This window comes from Ixodes scapularis, unplaced genomic scaffold (assembly GCF_016920785.2).
Source record: "Ixodes scapularis isolate PalLabHiFi unplaced genomic scaffold, ASM1692078v2 PGA_scaffold0__279_contigs__length_252992795, whole genome shotgun sequence".
Classification (NCBI taxonomy): Eukaryota; Metazoa; Arthropoda; class Arachnida; order Ixodida; family Ixodidae; genus Ixodes; species Ixodes scapularis.
Window position 1 is genome coordinate 172,967,961 of NW_024609835.1, and position 17,418 is coordinate 172,985,378.

At 46.2% G+C, this 17,418-nt stretch overlaps 1 protein-coding gene across 1 annotated transcript in view; it reads left to right on the plus strand.

The window, feature by feature from the left end:
• Positions 1-17,418, plus strand: part of LOC8040305 (ATP-dependent RNA helicase me31b) — a 58,984-nt gene that overhangs the window by 10,249 nt on the left and 31,317 nt on the right. Inside the window, exons 5-11 of the mRNA XM_029974019.4 lie at positions 2,081-2,224; positions 4,991-5,085; positions 5,743-5,865; positions 6,295-6,423; positions 6,852-7,032; positions 11,949-12,160; positions 15,856-15,956. Coding sequence (XP_029829879.1) covers positions 2,081-2,224; positions 4,991-5,085; positions 5,743-5,865; positions 6,295-6,423; positions 6,852-7,032; positions 11,949-12,160; positions 15,856-15,924 — 953 coding nt within the window. The 3' untranslated portion in view covers positions 15,925-15,956. The remainder of the gene's footprint in view (positions 1-2,080; positions 2,225-4,990; positions 5,086-5,742; positions 5,866-6,294; positions 6,424-6,851; positions 7,033-11,948; positions 12,161-15,855; positions 15,957-17,418) is intronic.

Below are 17,418 nucleotides of genomic sequence, written 5' to 3' on the forward strand. Positions count from 1 at the left end.
CGTTAAAATGAAGGGAAGATGCATTGGTGGATCCTTGGGGAATGCATCAGCATGACCTTTGGGATATGCCACACGCGTCCCCCTTTGGGAAACACTGACACTGACCCCGTAACGAAGCCAAGAAAGAGGCAGCAAAAAAATGGAAGAAGCAAAAGAGAAAGCTAAAACAAAAAATTGAAGGGGTCAGCGTTAGCGTTTCCCAGTGGGGAATGTGTTTGGTGTTTACCAAGGGTCATGCTACTGCATTCCCTAAGGATCCACCAATAGATCTTCCTTTAATTTTGCTTTGCTTAAGGGGGGACATGGGTCCTTGGAGCCAAAAACGTCCTAAAACTGTATTTTTTTGAAAATGGCGATGGCTGTTGTTGTTCTGAATTTACCAGGCTTCTAATTTTGTGGGTGAATATTTGGGCTATAAATCGACTAATAATCTATGCGGGCTGAATGGGAGTTGAAGTTGAGACTAAAACATTGCTTTCACAAGACACAATTTTTGGACTCGTGAAAAATTTGCAGGAGGGATATCTCAGCATCCAGAGCAGATAGAAATATAACCTTTCCTGAAATGTGTAGCTAAATGTGTGAAGCATACAATGTTGAGAACAGATTCTCTAATAAAAGTCTAGAAAATTTTCTATTTGATCTTTTGTTTTATTACTTGTTAGCCATGCATTGAGCACTGAACTTCAATGTGTGGTAAAATCACTAATAGTGGGTTTATCTTAAAAGTACTTCCAACATTGTATGCTCTACACTTCCTAGTATCTAGCGATGTGTCAAAAAGGATATTTTGTTGAGCAGTTTTTTCCTATCGTTCCTCCAAGCAAAGGCATTCAAGTTTTAATTACCTTGAGGACAATTCTCCTGACTGAGAAAATGACCAGATATATGAAATCAGCACAAAAAGCTGAACAAGCTTATGCGGTTTCACTGGGTTTGGTCACAGAATAAGAAAAAAGCTCCAAGACCAGTGTTCCCCCTTAAACTTTGCTGTTAGAGCTGCATTGCTAAACCAGCCTCGCTTGTCTTTGTAGACATAGCTGCGTACCAAGTGGCCCCATTGCGATCAGGTTGCGAAGGGCACCAGGGATGTTCTTGTTATACTTGGTCAGTTCAGTCTGCTGACCGTAGAGTACCGTGCATCTGCCCACGCCACAACACTAAGGGCCCATTCCCAGGATCTGAGAAAATCCACACAATACATTTATATGTAAAATTGATCACCAAAGAAGGGCCCATCCCCCATTTTATTGTGCGATCATCTCCAAAGTTTGAGTGGGCGGTTGCCCGGTATTTGACGGTAAGTGCTTGACTTTCACTTCTCTTGAGTATAATCTGCAATTTTCGAATAAAGGGCTGCCCGGCAACTGTCTACCTAGTTAAGAGAGCACCCAGATATCTTTTTCTTTCTTTGCTGGTTGAGGAGGGAGTAAAGATGGCTCAGTATGAATAAGGCTAAAAGTGATTATCTACAATGGGCACAAGATGTTTTAGGAGATAAAGTTGTGTCACCGGAGCTCAATGGAGCAAGCTTAATATAGCTTCATTGCCCGAGGTCTGGTAGCCTGCATGTTCCTGCAAAATATAGGAGCAAAGTATTTGGGAAATGGTAGATTGTTGGAATAGAATTGTTCTTGAATGGCAAGAGTTGTCACATTAAGAAAGGTATTCTCACTACCATATTCAAGTCCTGCAGAAAAATATACAAAGTTAGAGGAAAGAGGCTGGTCACGTTTTCCGGATACTTTGGTGCTGAATTTTTAATTTTATTGAAAAAAGTTATTCTTATTACCTTCCGAAAAACGAGATTTTTAAGGAGTTCCTTACGCTACTGGTGCATTTGGGACGTGCCATATTTACCTTAAAAATCTTCAATACCAAAAGTTGTCAGAGCTCATTTGTGGATCCAAAGCTGCACATGTGATGAGTTCATCCAGTTCTGCTACAGAACCTCTACTGACGACACAAATACCAAACCTCTGACTGTGCAGCGGATTTCCTTCCCTCTTTGTGCCCCCCATGTTGTGTTGTCCCTGCTGCAGCGTTGCTGAGTGGTCCCCCCGTCACCCTTGTGTTTCAGCCATGGCGATAGTGCCGACGCGCGAACTTGCCCTGCAGACCAGCCAGATTTGCATTGAGCTGTCCAAGCACCTCAAGGCTCGAGTGATGGTCACTACTGGCGGCACCAACCTCAAGGATGACATTATGCGTATCTACGAAAACGGTAGGTCGCCAGCTTCATTTTTGCGCCAGTGTAGGCAGATCTGAGGTGGCGTTTTCTGGTTGCTGCCTTGGATGTGGTCGCTGAAACTTGTGGGAAATGCCTATGCGAAAACCGACAGCATCTTTCGCACGCTTGCGAGATTTTTACTTGCATTCTACTGTCTGTGGTGGTGGTTCCATCAAGGCACCCTATTGGTAGTTAACAATGGGTACAAGAGCTGTAAAATGTTTTTGTGTCACTTCTCACCTAGCAGTGGGGTGTCCTGAAAAATAAATCAATGATGCTTTATGAAACTTCGTCCAGTTTCCCCTTTCTTCCTTTCTTGTGGAACTGAAGCTGCACATGTGATGAGTTTATCCAGTTCTGCTACAGAAGCTCTACTGACGACACTTGTACCAACCCTCTGATTGTGCAGTCTTCATTTTAATATTCCTCATCAATCAGTTCCCTAATATGCTGCATTTTAAGTCTCCACAGCAGCAGCCAAGTACTGCAGCTTTTTATGAAATGCTAGACTGCCAAACTTGCCAAATGCTCTAAAATAAGCTTTTTTAAGGGTATCTATCGTATCTGTAGGAACTTTGTTTTCATAAATCTAAAAGATGTTTGCCTTGCACCAACTCTTGCTATGGAATCAGCTAAACAACTCGTGTGACGTGACTTCTGCGGAGTTGTGTGACGAGGGGTTTTGGGCAGATGAATACCCCGGACACTTGTGTAATGCAGTGTAAAACACAGGTATTAGCTGATAACCAATATTAGCCCCGAGAACTTCGCGTGGCGCCCCCTTACGGCGAACCGGGGTGACGTCACGGCGAAGAGAGTATTTTTCCCTGGCTCCCCCCGCTCGCCCTGTGGAGGGTGTGACGACACTAGCTGTCGGTGCGCTCGTTTCTATTTAATTTTTTTTTGCGTGTTTTTTGTAGGAAGTGTAAATTTTTATATGTGCCTTTATTGAGGTATGGCCTATAGCTACAGGCGAAACTTCAACCAGCATTTTAAGCATGGTTGACACGGCAGGCAACGCATGAATCACAGCTGGTATATGAAAATAAAGTAAGGCCACAATAAATGCTGCTGATGGTCTGAATGAATTGGCAGGTTATCTATACCATTTTTGTTTTGTATCTCTGTTTTTAAACAAGATCGCCGAAGAGCTGCATGCTGCTCGAGCAACATGCTAAATACAGTCTGGGCCATGGGGAGAGAATCACAAGTAAGACAGTTCAAGTGCAGGGGCAAAGTAAGAATACAAGGAACATTTATTATATACATTGCTCGCATTTGACCTTTGCTGGATTCGGATTGTATTTCAATGGACTACACGGGTGGTATGTGTGGACTTGATATCAGCCCTCAACTAATGTATAACAAACGTAAGCGAAGGTGTATAGCTAGTTATTAGTCCCTTATGCCCTAAAATTGATATTTTACTTAAATCAAATGGTCCTGAAACTAAAATACCAGAAGCTTTTCTCACGCAGACTGTCGCCCTTCACAAGTTCAACATTTTCTGCTACTAGTGCTGCATCTACCACTGGACAAACGTTCGAATGCTTGCTTTTACTCCTGTTTTCCTTGTCAGAGAGTCAAGCTGTAGGGAATTTGGAGGCTCGGGAAGCTTTTGGGGACCTGCAGCAGTGCCTTTTTTATTTGGAAATGACAATTCAGACTAAACGGTGTATTTTCCGAATATCCAAGTCTAGAATAAAGAATGTCAGGAAAAAAAGTATAAAGATTCCAAATTACGGCACTATTGCTGTGCATATTTTGGGCAGTTTAGTGCATATACAGGCAACTGGGGGCAATTCGGCCGTTTTTGCTGCTACCATACAAACTAATTTCCAGTAATTGTGCATCTTCTAAGAAATATGCCTGCACACGTGTATAAACTATATAATTAATTCACGAAGAAACTACATTTATGTAGAACAACCCTGTTCGACGAGCACTTGAAAGATAATCAGACACAGGGCCTTTAAATTTAAAAAATCTGCGAACCAGCGCATGCAGAGTGGCAGCACAGAGTCGGAGTCGCGAGCTAATTTGCCGACCACCCAAAGGCCCATGATATAAATGCCACTTCAAACGCCTTGAAAGCGGGATGTAATATCGTCCTAAATCATGAACATGCAAGGAACAGAATTCCAGCGTCTGAAACACTTGCGCCACCGCTTCACCGACCCTTCGCAGATTGCCTTGTGTCGTGTGGACGGACGGGGAGGTTCATCAACTGAATTGCCTCCGCCGATTGCGTTCGGGATTTGTAACCCAACTTTAAAAGTAAAAGGGACGAGCAAACTGATAAAATGTACGGAAGGAGGTCAATATCGGCCTAACTCAACGTCTTGTACACCGGGTAAACGAAGTCCAGCTCCTCGAAGAGCTTGCGGCACACAACGCCAAACCAGGAAACCGCCGCTGGGAAGCAAGCCGATGTGAGATCGCGGAGCGGAGTCCTCCCCCTGACGTCACGATACACCTCACCGAATCAGGGCGCGGCGACCGCAGCGACGCTTGTGTTCGCTCTCGGGGCTAATACTTTGCACACTAGCATCGGGGAAATACCTTGCCTTTCTCTAAGGGTCCATTTTCTGATTTTGGCAAGTTTGTCTTTCGGTATTTTCACTCCCATATACTCATTTTTTTATATATTGCAGCGCAGTATATGAAGGTGCTGATTGATTTGGCTCGTGGGGCCTGCGCTAAAATGCATTTCCTTGTGGCATCGGTTTCGATGACATGCTCCCTGTTCTGTGTACGCAGTGCACGTAATAATTGCCACCCCTGGTCGCATCCTGGATCTCATGGAAAAGCGCGTTGCCCAAATGGACAAGTGCAGCATGCTCATCCTGGATGAGGTACGTTCTGGGGGGGAAGCTTGTGGAGCCCGCTTTTTAGGGGGACAGTGTTTTCCGGTCTGGTTGCTTTCATGATGAGAACTAATTGTCAGTTCTGCTACTGAGGCATGACACTGCTGACACAACTTCTCCACTTCCTGAGAAGCAACCCAAGAGGGACATCCGAGGTGGCGAGAGGCTTATAAATACTCGCATTACCTACCCGTAATAAGTAAAATATGTTTACTTTCCTTTTCACTTTTTTTTGTGGGGTGGGGGCATTTGTCTAGTATTTGTGAGCTCTGTAGAACTTCTAAAAAATCGCCTTTTGCACGCTGCCATCTTTGGCTGCTGGGCTGTCCATTGCCTTCTAAGCATCCGCTGTTGCTCTTCTGCGCGATATATTCGGACGCTGCGCGTGCGCCCCTAGCTCTCTGCATTTTTCGCCCGGGTGGTAAGCAACGGGAAGGTTTATAGTTTGTGAGAGCAACATTTTAATGTGAAGTTGTCCTCCACATCTTCTTGAGACTTGCATTTATCTGGCTTCAAACGTTGCATCAATGTTTCTTATCCGACTTATTTGGAATCTGTTTTTTCTCTCACCCGTTGCCCTTTGGGTGTGGGTATGTGGGTGGCCGGTGCGGTAGTGCCTGAACAGGGAGGGCTTTTCCTTTTCAGGCGGACAAGTTGCTGTCCCAGGATTTCAAGGGCCTCCTGGACAAAGTGATCAGCTTCCTTCCTCAGGACAGACAAATCCTCCTCTACTCTGCCACATTCCCCCTGACTGTGGAACAGTTCATGGTGAGCCTGCCCCATCTCCTGGACCAGGGGTCTTCAAACATTGTTACAGCGGAGCTGTTAAGGGCTAGTTTTCCCAGGATTGTGTCCGCCAGCAAACAAGCATTGACAACACTCCGGACAGCTACCACCATCTATGAGCGACGGCAGTAACCAGAAAACCGGCCTGCCAGTTGTCCGGTTGTTGCCGTCGCTCATAGATGGTGGCACATAGTACAGCTCCGCTGCTTTTCTTCACCAGGGTGGAACGGCTAAAAGATTTTGCCTCCTATTGTTTTCGCTGATGAATTTTCATGTCAGTTCTGCTACTGAATGGCCTCTTGACGGACACATACAATTCACTGAGAACAGAAACGTTCTAGACTGCCGCGTAAGGGGGCTTCAAGCTGAGAGCTCCGGATGAGTGTAGTCCCTCCCTTTGCCGCTCCGCAGAAGAAGCACCTCCACAGCCCGTACGAGATAAACCTGATGGACGAGCTAACCCTGAAGGGAGTTACGCAGTACTATGCCTTCGTTCAAGAGAGGCAGAAGGTGCACTGTCTCAACACGCTCTTCTCCAAGGTAAGCCCCACCCGGCCCGCCTGCTGGCTTCCTTCCCGTCGTTCTTTTCGCTGGGTTTGCTTCCGTGATGAGAATTCATTGTCAGTTCTGCTACTGAGGCATCGTAATGCTGACAAAACTTCTCCACTTCCTGAGTGGCAAACCCAGAAACGTATATCTGAGAATTCAATCGAGAAGGCCTCATACTTCGTTCATATCTTCTTGCGTCAGTCTATGGGCATCCATTTAATATGGGCACCTCTGGTCCCTCGAACGTTCATGGTTGTTAGGAGGGTCTTCCCTGCTGACAAAAAAAAAAAAGGAATCTCGGCTTGCCCCCGAAAAGTTTTTGTGTGTAGCGAGTTGTCCACAAATCTTGTTTGGTGTCTCGAATTGTACCGTTTGGTGTTGGATGCTGTACACCTGTTGTTGCTCTGGTGGTCTTTCAGCTGCAGATCAACCAGTCCATCATCTTCTGCAACTCGACTCAGCGAGTGGAGCTCCTGGCCAAGAAGATAACGGAGTTGGGCTACTCGTGCTACTACATCCACGCCAAGATGTCGCAACAGCACCGCAACCGCGTGTTCCACGACTTCCGCGCCGGCCTCTGCAGGAACCTAGTGTGCTCCGGTGAGGATGCCTCAACCTTCTCGCCGGTTGCCGAGGTTGTGGGAAGAATTTCCTTGGTTCATTTGGTCTCTTGGAGGGCGGCATAGTGTTTGTACAAACACGACGCAGATCTCCGACCCGAGTGCGTGACTGATTGTTGCCTTCTGGTTACGTTGGGGACGTCAAGGGTACCTCGGTTGTGGGCTGCTTCTCGGTCGACCTTTGCTCGCTTAAATCGTGCGGGTGAGGAATGACTGTAATAAGCTTACATGAATCTGTGCCCCAGAGTTTCACCTCTCTACATTTTTATGAAGCCAATAAGTGCCTAGTTTTATTAGGGATGTGCAAATACTGAGTAGTAGTTATCGAATCGAATATCGAATAAAGAAAAAAAAGCAGAATATTGAATAGTGCTTTTATTTGTAGGAATTTTTCAAAGTGTGCTGTGAATGAAATTATATGTGCAGAGTAGGCGCCTGGTGCAGAATATGTATCTCGTACGAAACAAAAGCTCAAATGTATGAAGATTCTGTTAAAAAAAAAAAGCACTTGTTGATGGACATTGGGCACTAAAGATCCAATTTTATGGCTCAAACATAATCTATCTACCCTAAGCGTCGCAAAAAACCCAAAATTACAGCCACGCGTGCTTTTTTTTAACGTTAAAAGCGCGACATAACATTGCGGCGTGTCCTTTTTTTTATTTATATATTTGAGAAAAGGGGTGTTTTGCGATATTTGGTCTCGACTTTATGGGAGAAAGGGCACCCGTTATTTTTTTTAATATAAATAAATAGCTGTTAAATCTCAGTAAAGAGGCTTAAACAATATAATCTCAAGTAAGAAAACAAACGTGGTTAGGTGGTGCAAGTCAGTCCAACTGCCGCTATACATTCATTCCTCCGTCCATCTAGCTTGTTTTAGAGAGCCTAGATTTAAAGGGGCACTGACACATAAAAATCATATTTTTTTTTATTATCCAAAACGAATAAAAACGATGCCGGGACATTACCCTCAAAATTTGAAATTTGGGAATTCAGTATTTGGAAAGTAAAAAAATAATTTCCAGATGCCGAATTCGAAGTTCCCGCGCGATCCGCGCCGGTGCCTTGACGTCATATATGGTGGAGTCCTGAGAGTCCAGAGGCCAGATTCTCAAAGCGAACTTACGACGAAAAAAATGCGTACGACAAATTTGAGAGAAAATCCGTATTCTCGAAACGAAATTGTCGTAACTTTTGCGCAGGTTACGACAAAATCCTACGACAGCTCCGAAGCTGTCTTACGCACTTTCTACGATCAAATTAACATGGCCGACAACGTCGCTCAGTTGCTTGGTCGCGACGACCCAACGGACATTTATTTTTCTACCTGCTCTTCTTGCGCGTCCCGACTTCAAGCAGCAAGAAAGAAATGAAGAAGTACTTGAAACCGACCACGACGAACATGAACGCTGGATCCAGACACCCGGAAAAGGCAACAAAGGCGACGATCCCACCGACCAAGCGAGCTCGCCAGAATATATAGGCCTAGCAGGCACTCCGACCCGTTCCGGCGCAGCATTGCTCAGACGGTCCTTGGCCAAGACCGTCTGCCCACGACCGGCTGGCTTGCTGAATGGAATATGCCCGCGCGACCCTTGTGGACCCTCCCCGTGTGAATAGTTTGATAGCTGAACTAAATTTCAGAGATCAACCGATTCCCCTTATCATCTCGATCACCTTGTTTTCCGAGGCAGCGGTGACGAACGCTGTGGTCGAAAAGGGACTCCTCGATTCTATCTCCTTGTTTTGTGTGATATAGAGCCCAAATAAACGCCGTATGGATTACCTTCGCAACACGGTATGTACACTTTGTTATTAGTATGCCATTTTTAACTGTCGAGCTGTATCAGTTTGTGGGAGCTACGTGATGCCGGTCCAACCTTTCTTTGCCGAGTGTCACGTCAGTATCGAGTTGCAATCGTAGAAGATAGGTCCCGAAGCGCTTACCGAAACGCAGTCTGAATCCAGCACTTCGATCAAACGCATGCGTCCGCTCCGAGTGTGAACAGGTATTTGCGTGACTCTTGCTGACACTCTCGTAGTTCAAACGTATCTTTTTTAACGTCGGCTCACTCCTGCATTTCCGAGGCCGCGAGAAACACCGCGGCGGTTTGTTTTCTTCTACGTCGCTTTGCAAACGACTGGCACGGAGCTTTTACCAACGATGACAGTTGTGTTGACTTCGTAGCGATCGAGTTTGTAGCAGTCGACGAAGCGTTTAAATCGTATTAGCGTCGATATACCACTGCACGGACACGAACCCCAGACAAGCGGTGGTGGAAAGGTCGCCCGTGTTTATGAGAATCAGCTTGAGCACTACACATTTACACACAGACAGGACAGGACATACACAGAGCTGTCTATCAACGAGTGGTTAGCCTGTGTTTGTTATTAAAAATCCACGTGCTCCGAACTATGCCTAGCTCTCTAATTGGTTGTCCGTTTTGCCGAAGACGCCGTTGCCATAGCAACAGCACCGGAAGTCATCGTTTCTCCGTAAGAGGTCGTAACTTTCCTCCTCTCACTTAAGAACGCGTTTATGAATACCGTTCTCGCCTCATCTTACGATGATCGTAACTTTACGAACTTCGTAGCTAAGTTGTCGTAGGTAAGAGGTTTTTTATGAATCTGGCCTCAGTTTCTTTCACGACTCCCTGCTGTTGCCAGGGCGACCCAAAGCGAGGAGGAAAGGAGCGAGCGCCGGCAGACCGGTTTTGAGCGGTGTCGCCCGTTTTCCGTGGGAGGATGCCAATCCTGGAGACGGCACCACAACAAACTCCCGATTTTTGGTATTTCAAAAAGAAGGGCCGTAGTGCGTTCGCAGTTGCGTTAAAAGACATGTTTTAGGATTGCCGTTATTAAATGTTATAGAGATGTCGCCTACAAAGCTTCCAAATTTCATGATTCTGGACGTCACGAATCAAAAGAAGTGAGGAGGCTAGGGGGGGGGGAGAATCAAACAGCAAAAATAAAAAGGCGCGCGCGCAAGTAAATTTTTTTTTCGTTATAAACTAAAAAAAAAAAAATACGACCTTTGGGGTGTCAGTGCCCTTCTAAAAGAGGGTGTAAGTGAAACTGAAACCACGGATTGGTCGTAAGTGTGCATGTGTTGTGTAGTTGCGTGGAAAGAAGTGACTCCTGCCAGATTTTTTATCTTTTTGTCACCTTCTCGCTGTTTGTAATTCGAGCGCGGCTATCGAATGGTTGGAAACACTTGCAAATCTAGGCACACTATTGTTCCGTTTCGTTCTGAATCTGAATTTGCGGCTTGCATTTCCAAAGAAACGACAACTCAGCTGGTGTCATTGGCGTGGTCGGGTGGTCGTGGTTTTCTTTTTGTTATCTTGCAGTCGCCGATTTCTGTGAGTGCGGCAAGTGTGTTCTGCAGCGGTGCTTTAATTGGAAACAAGGCCCTTTACCCGTGAAAAGAATTAGGCATGGCACGGAATTCCGGCCTCCCAACAATTCCTCTCTGGAAGCGGCGCAAACGGGATGTTTCGATTGATTCAAGGTTAGATTGCGTCACGGTCACGAGTAAATCTGCGTGCTGTAAAGTCTGGCGTTCGTTACTTTTCTTTCTTCTAACCTGCGTGTTAGATTTTTGTGGAATTTTAGGACCAAGAGGTGTTTCTTGCATGGTCTGTCGAATATCACGCGCTAACATCGGGAGAAAAAACGGGGATTCTTACTTGGGAACTTTCTATTAAATATGAATTCGAGTATTCGCACACCCCTAGTTTTTATTTTGGATGTTTTATATGTACTCCCAACCATGCAATTAAGACGGAAGTGGTGCAGTGTTTTATCTTACGGTTTGCATGACGACACAACAACATACTGTCGAAATGAAATGTAAAATTTTTTTAGCAGACTGCAGCAAAAAACGCGTGATCTGTGTTGAGGTGATCATTAATGCTCCGGGTGGCCTAATGGATGAGGCAGGAAGTAGCCACCTTATAAAAGATGATTCTGCCTGCCTCTCAGTCATACAAAGAACTTGGAAAATATTTGTCTGGGGCTTGAATTAAGGTTTCTTTTAAAGACTTTACACACGCGCCAGATTACAGCTGCCATTCCTGACATCTTGTTTTACTGAGACACAGAGCACCGAAGTGGTCATGGCGAGCGAATCTAAAATGGCAATAATCTGGCTTGCTATGGTAATGTGGTGAAGTAAACTGAAGAGGGAGCGGCCTGGTGAGGAGAGGGAGGCAGTCGATAGGTTCAACAAACCCGATGCTTCTATCGCCCTGTCGACGTGTGGGTGAGTGAAGCGTGATCGCCGACGCAATGAGGAAAGCGCGTCTCTGGGATGGCCAATCTCAAGCAAGCGCTTCATGCTTTCAGTCGTTCTTTGGCTGCACGTGATGCTTCGAAGACATGCCGAAGCTTTGTTGGAGAGTGGAAGCTTGCGCCAGGATACATGAAGTTCTTCCCTGCCATCCTCGCCTCGTCGGTAGCCACAGGGGACCTGTGTCGTGTCGAGAGACTTCTTGTGGCTCCACGATGCCAGAGTCGCACTAGAGCGTTGAACAAAAATGACCGTCGCAGACGAACCTCCAACCCGTGCAGCGCGCTCGCGACGGTACCTTTAGCAGACTTTTGGACGTTTGATGCTTGTGGAGTAAGCACGAATGATTGCGAGCCTGCCATAGGTACCTTTGCGTGCGTGATGCTAGTGTTTGAGCATTGTCTCCTTTATTCTACAGAAATCGTGAAAGAATCCGGTCCGAGGCTCGTTGCCGTCAGTTGTTTGGGTTTGGCGCTCTAGTGGGACTCTTGCTCTAGTGGGACACTGGCTTAAGAAATGCTGTTGAAAGTTGGCTCGGTTATCCTTAGTTTTGGGCCCTCTGCAGGACATGTCGAGCCCGTTCTCCCTTCCATGCGTTTCAGACCTGTTCACAAGGGGCATAGACATCCAGGCGGTGAATGTGGTGATCAACTTCGACTTCCCCAAGATGGCGGAGACGTACCTGCACAGGATCGGCCGGTCCGGGCGCTTTGGCCACCTGGGCATCGCCATCAACCTGATCACCTACGACGACCGCTTCTCCCTGCACCGCATTGAGCAGGAGCTGGGCACAGAGATCAAGCCCATCCCCAAGGTGAGGACTCTGAGACGGGCAGGAACGGGATTTATTGTTTCGGCGCTCGCCGGTGGGGGTGGGGGGTTCTATTTGCTTCTGCCGTTCTGGCAGAAGCGAATGGCATTGGGAGGGGCAATCGTTCAGCCTGGCTGTCTGTAGCGGTGCTACATACCTTTCGAAGGGTTTCTTAAATCAAAGTCGGTAATTCAATAATTTGACGCCAGCAAAACACTTCGAATATTAAAAAAGAAAAAAAATTTTTCTATGGACTTGTCACCGGGGAAGTGGATTTTCTCTTGCCTCCGCTAACAGAGACGCAGCATCCCGCTAATGAAGAGGCGCAGTATGGGCTATGCCTTGAAAATTGTGAAGCTTTTTTGGGATGCCTTCGCCAGCTCCTTTGCTAAAGAAAACTCAAAATTCTACTGTGGTGCCACGAGCAAAGTCCGCATCAGCAGCATTCGGGAACTCTCTCGAAAAGTGGTGCAATCATTCCTAGGCCTAACCACTTGCACGATGTCAGTGGCCGAAAGCGAACTACTAACCACCGCATTTTTGTTGACATCAGTATGAGCAAAGTATCTTGTAGGGCTGACCAATACCTCGATCCGAGCTTTGTTGGCTGTACATGCTGCTCTCGCTTCTGTAGTTAACGTGGAAACGACGCCACGATGGGTGTTCCTGCAGCCATGCTGGCTTGGCGTGGATTGACCGCTTAATTGGCTTAACCACCTCACATCTTGTAGTGCACCTTATTTGTTCCCTTTTCCGAACCATATACACAGTAGGCGATAGTGTGTGTAGGTGCGATGAGATTTAAGCTGGTCAGTGCAATTCTGAGGCTTTTTCATGCTCCCAGAAATAGTAGCCAGAGAAAACCGCAAAGAAGACTCGTGGTCAAATGGACAAGACTCAAACACAGCGCTGACTTCGTTTTCTTTGTGTATGTATTGAAAATGAGAAAGAAAACGGTCGTAAGCCGGCACTGTGTTTGTGTCTTCCGTTCCTTGTGCCTTCCTCACACTTTTTGCTCCTGTTAGCAAAATGCACAGACTGCTCACCTTCAAACTTGTTCCAGAGGTGTCGGTCTTCTCGAGCACATAAAAAAAAGAAATCCTCGGAATTAACCTGTCACACAGGTTAAACTTCGAATTGCCGCACATTTTTTCCCATAGACTCGTATGCGTGTTTGCCGGGACTGCACCCCTTCTTCGAACTGACCGGTAATTCTAACAAAGCGACTGAATTACCGAGAGTAGACTTTAACACCGTTTTAGATTGTGCGCAGGTGACTGAAGGAGGCACGAGTGGGGTTGGAAGCTAAGCTTCTTGTTTTGTGGCGACGACTCGCTCTACGACAAGGAATGACAGGAATGTGGCACGGGTGTCCAACCGAGGCATTTCATAGCAAAACGTTCTGTACACCGTAAAATGCGTGTCGAGCAACCTCCTAGGTTGCTCATCCTGTTTTTCGAGCGAAACATCCAGGGGGTGAAGAATTCAAAAACCTCTCACATCCTGCGACGTCCAAATGGACTCCCTCTGTCGGCCAGGCCCCGCACCATAAGACTATATACAGTGTAGACCGCATATAACGTATGTCGCGGGAGTCGCGAAAACCCGCACTATAAGCGATACCGCGCTATAACCAAAACATCAATTTTTCAGGCCAAAATACATGCCATGAGACAACTTACCTTTGTAAAAGAATTTATTTTATGTTAGATGCAAAATAAAGCTTAGTTTGAGGAAAGTCTTTATTTGACCAGACTAGTACAGTTCTGTCTCAAGTGTTTCACACATTTTGAAAGAAATGACCCTTTTAACGGCGTCGCGGGTTGCGGACGGACGTTGCGAGCGTTCAGGATTGCTAACCCTAATCACTTTTCTCCGGAGATGAAAACGCGTGAAAATTCGCATCCTTCATACGGTACGCGCCAGTAATACCTTGAACTTGAGCACACGCATGAAATGCGCCAAATAAGAAATCCGGGAGATGCTCGAGGACACAAATGCTTAGAAAGCACCACTGTAGTCGAAGTAAACAAACACGACGACACGGGCGTTTCTGCCGTCTTGAGAGCGCCGCCACGACATCGCCGCACGAGTAGGTGGATCTTCCCTTCTAGTATGTGCTGGGTTATCATAGCGACACACAACGAAAATTCACTGTCAAGGATAGCACTTTTACGCGGAACGATGAGATGAACGCCGTCTAGACGACGATCACAACCGACACCATGTTTGCGGATAGAAGCAGCCGGCCTGCGACCGGAGGAGAAGCGTTGTATTAGAGGTTGGAGGAGAGAAGCGTTGTAATAGAGGTTGGGGGGGAAAGGAGAGAGCCAATACTGTGCACGCACTGGGCGCTTGGTCACTGGCTCTTAGAGGTTGGGGGGGGAAAGCGCGCGAACACTTCTCCTCGACCTGCGATTGGTCTGTCGTTGTGGTTGTTTTCCAACGCAGCGGAGGGACGCACGCACGTGAACGACACGTGCGTGCGTCCCTCTGTCGCTATGGCGACTGAAGCCTCTCTCTTCGCTTATCCCCACTCCTTCGAGCAACCTCTTTGCCTCGCGAGTGCCGTTTGCGGCTCGCGCCGTCAGCGCCGTTGTCTAGTGTAGTACAGGGAAGCGTGCCCGCTGCTCCGGTCGTCGGCGCGATCGGCGGGCTGTGCCAAAAACCGCGCTATAACCGGTATTTCCCTTCGCGCGCCTGCATTTTAAGCGGTATGTAATTACATGGAGTTCTATGGGAGGCAAACCGGTGGTTTAAAAAAACCGCGTTATACCCGGTCCTGCACTATAAGCGGTTACGTTGTAAGTGGTCTATACTGTTTAATGAACTCGAAACATGCTACTTGGCCCGAGCCCGACCAGTGGGCTGAGCTGAGGGGTAGCTCTTAGTTTCTTGTGTCTGGAGTGTGTGTTCTGCTACAAGCATGTACTCCCCCAGCCAGGTCCCGGACCTGGTAAGTTCGCTTTCCACGGCTAGTTCAACATGCAAGAACTTGCCATGACTCTCGTGTCACCGGGATTGATACCGCGCAGCAGGTTTGCAATCCGTAGCTCCGTGACACGCGGGAAACCGCAACAGATTGCCTTGTTGCAGGTACCAGTAACATGTGTCATGATGTGTGTGAGGAATGGTGGGGGTGGACCGTTTCAGAATTTTTAACCTATTTATATTCTGCCAAGAGAACGGAATGGGCGACCTCTCAGGGAGGGGGGTTGCGTTCGTACGAGACTTTATGGTCGTACTTCTTATCCTCGCCTCGTGAACCATGGTAGGAAAAGTCGGGCTCTGCATGGAGTGTCACTTGTTTCCTTGTGAATTTCGATAGTTTTAGTAGGCATTTAAGATTTGGTTGTTGTTATTTTATCATAATATTAGCCTTCCTTGCTGGCTAACAAATATTTTGAGCACTATTTCATGCTGTACAAACCACGCACAAATCCTTTTGTTTTGGAGATCTGCCTCGATATGACGAGCGAGGCACCCTTTCCAAGTTCCCTAGTTGTGGGCCAGGCTGTTGCATTTTCAGTGTTAGGCTGAAAAAAACTGCCTTTTTCTTTGTCATGATGAGCATACAGTCAGTTCTGCTACCTATGGAGCAGTGCGGACAACAATGCAGCTGACGACCTTGGGCTTCCGGGTGACGATGGCAGACACGAGGGGGATGATTCTCAGCATCATGTTTTCTTCTTTCCCAGGTCATTGACAAGAACCTTTATGTGGCAGACCTGCAGATGGAGGATCCAGAAGCAAACGCCAACAAATAGACAAGTCGTCTCTTCAGTAGTGCAAAACTGTGGTAAGTGTGCCGAAGCCCGTTTCGGTCTGGTCCGATTGGCCATCCCGTTTGAGGAAGGGATTGTTGGAACTCTTAGCTTGTAGGTAGGGCGCTTAGTCTTCGACCGAAAGCGTCGCTGCGGTGCCACCACCACGATTGTTGCAGGCAACGTTGTAAGGCAGAAATTGAGAGACCACTTCTGAGGATGCGGGTAAACGCTTGTTTAGGGTTCGCGTGACACTCGGAAATGCTGGTTTAGGGGTCAGTTTGACCAAGAGTTTTATGAAGCTACTAAATGGGACTGCTGTGAGCAAGGTGCCGGTTTGCCAATTTTTGCGTGTTTCTGACCCTAATCGAATTGTGATTTACTAAATATTGAATCTTGACTTTAGGATGCCCGCTACTGGAGTTTTCAAAATATTCAAAGTGTTTTATATGGTAAAACCACATCCACACAATCCCTGTATGTTTTACCAGCTGTTGTGCTTAAGGGCAACTTTGCTTAAGGGGGCACTTGGGTTTGTAGGCTAACTTCAAAAGTTCTAAAGCTAGGCTAATGAAATTTACAGCACTTTCTTGCTTTGTTAAGAAGGTAAACTAGAAATTTTGGAGCCTTTCTGATCATTAGTTTGTCAAATATGTTAATATGCATATTGATGGTTTGTGCAGGCTCCACAAATCTAATAACATTCTGCATCATGATGAATGTTGGTGTCTACCACCCCAAGACATGACTCCAGGGGGTGAAACTATTGGCATATTTTTCAGGTGCATAGAAAAAAATTTTTGTCATGAAAGAAATATTAGCACTGTACTCTCGAATTTCACCAAAAGTTTGTACAACTATGGTAAAAGCTAGAGGTCATAAACTAATTATCTAATAGTTTCACCCCCTGCACATTTTATTTAGGAACAAATCACAGTAAACAGAACTAAATTCGAATCAATAGTTTTCGAGATATCCCATGCACAAGCGAACCAGGTGGCGGAAAAACGCGTGTCGAGAAAAACGACAAAGAAGACGAAAGTCTACAGTTTAGAGTCAAATCGTGTAATATTGCCTTAAAATTTATTCTGGTTGTTTAACAGTCATATTTACAGAAGGAGAGAATAGTAGAAGTTATTTAGGCACATTAAAAAATATTTTAAAAAGTTTGTTTCTGTGCAAGTTTTGCCATTGAAAGTAAAAAATATATAATTTTCTTTCGAAAAAAAAAAAAAAAAGACAATTGACCACAAATTCAGGCTAGCTTCGTATTAGGAGAAAGGTCCTAGAAATTCTCCGCAGAAAACAATAAAATTGGACGAGCAGTGTTCAAGTTGACAAACACCAAATTGTGAAAAAGTGTGTCTCGAGAAAACAAAATTTGAAGATCCAAGCCCCACATTTCTCACTTCCACCTCAGAAGCCCCCTGGGCAATAGTCTCGACTGTCTGCTCTGGCTGCATTCTTCCTGGTACCTGTTTGCAGCGATCTCTTTCT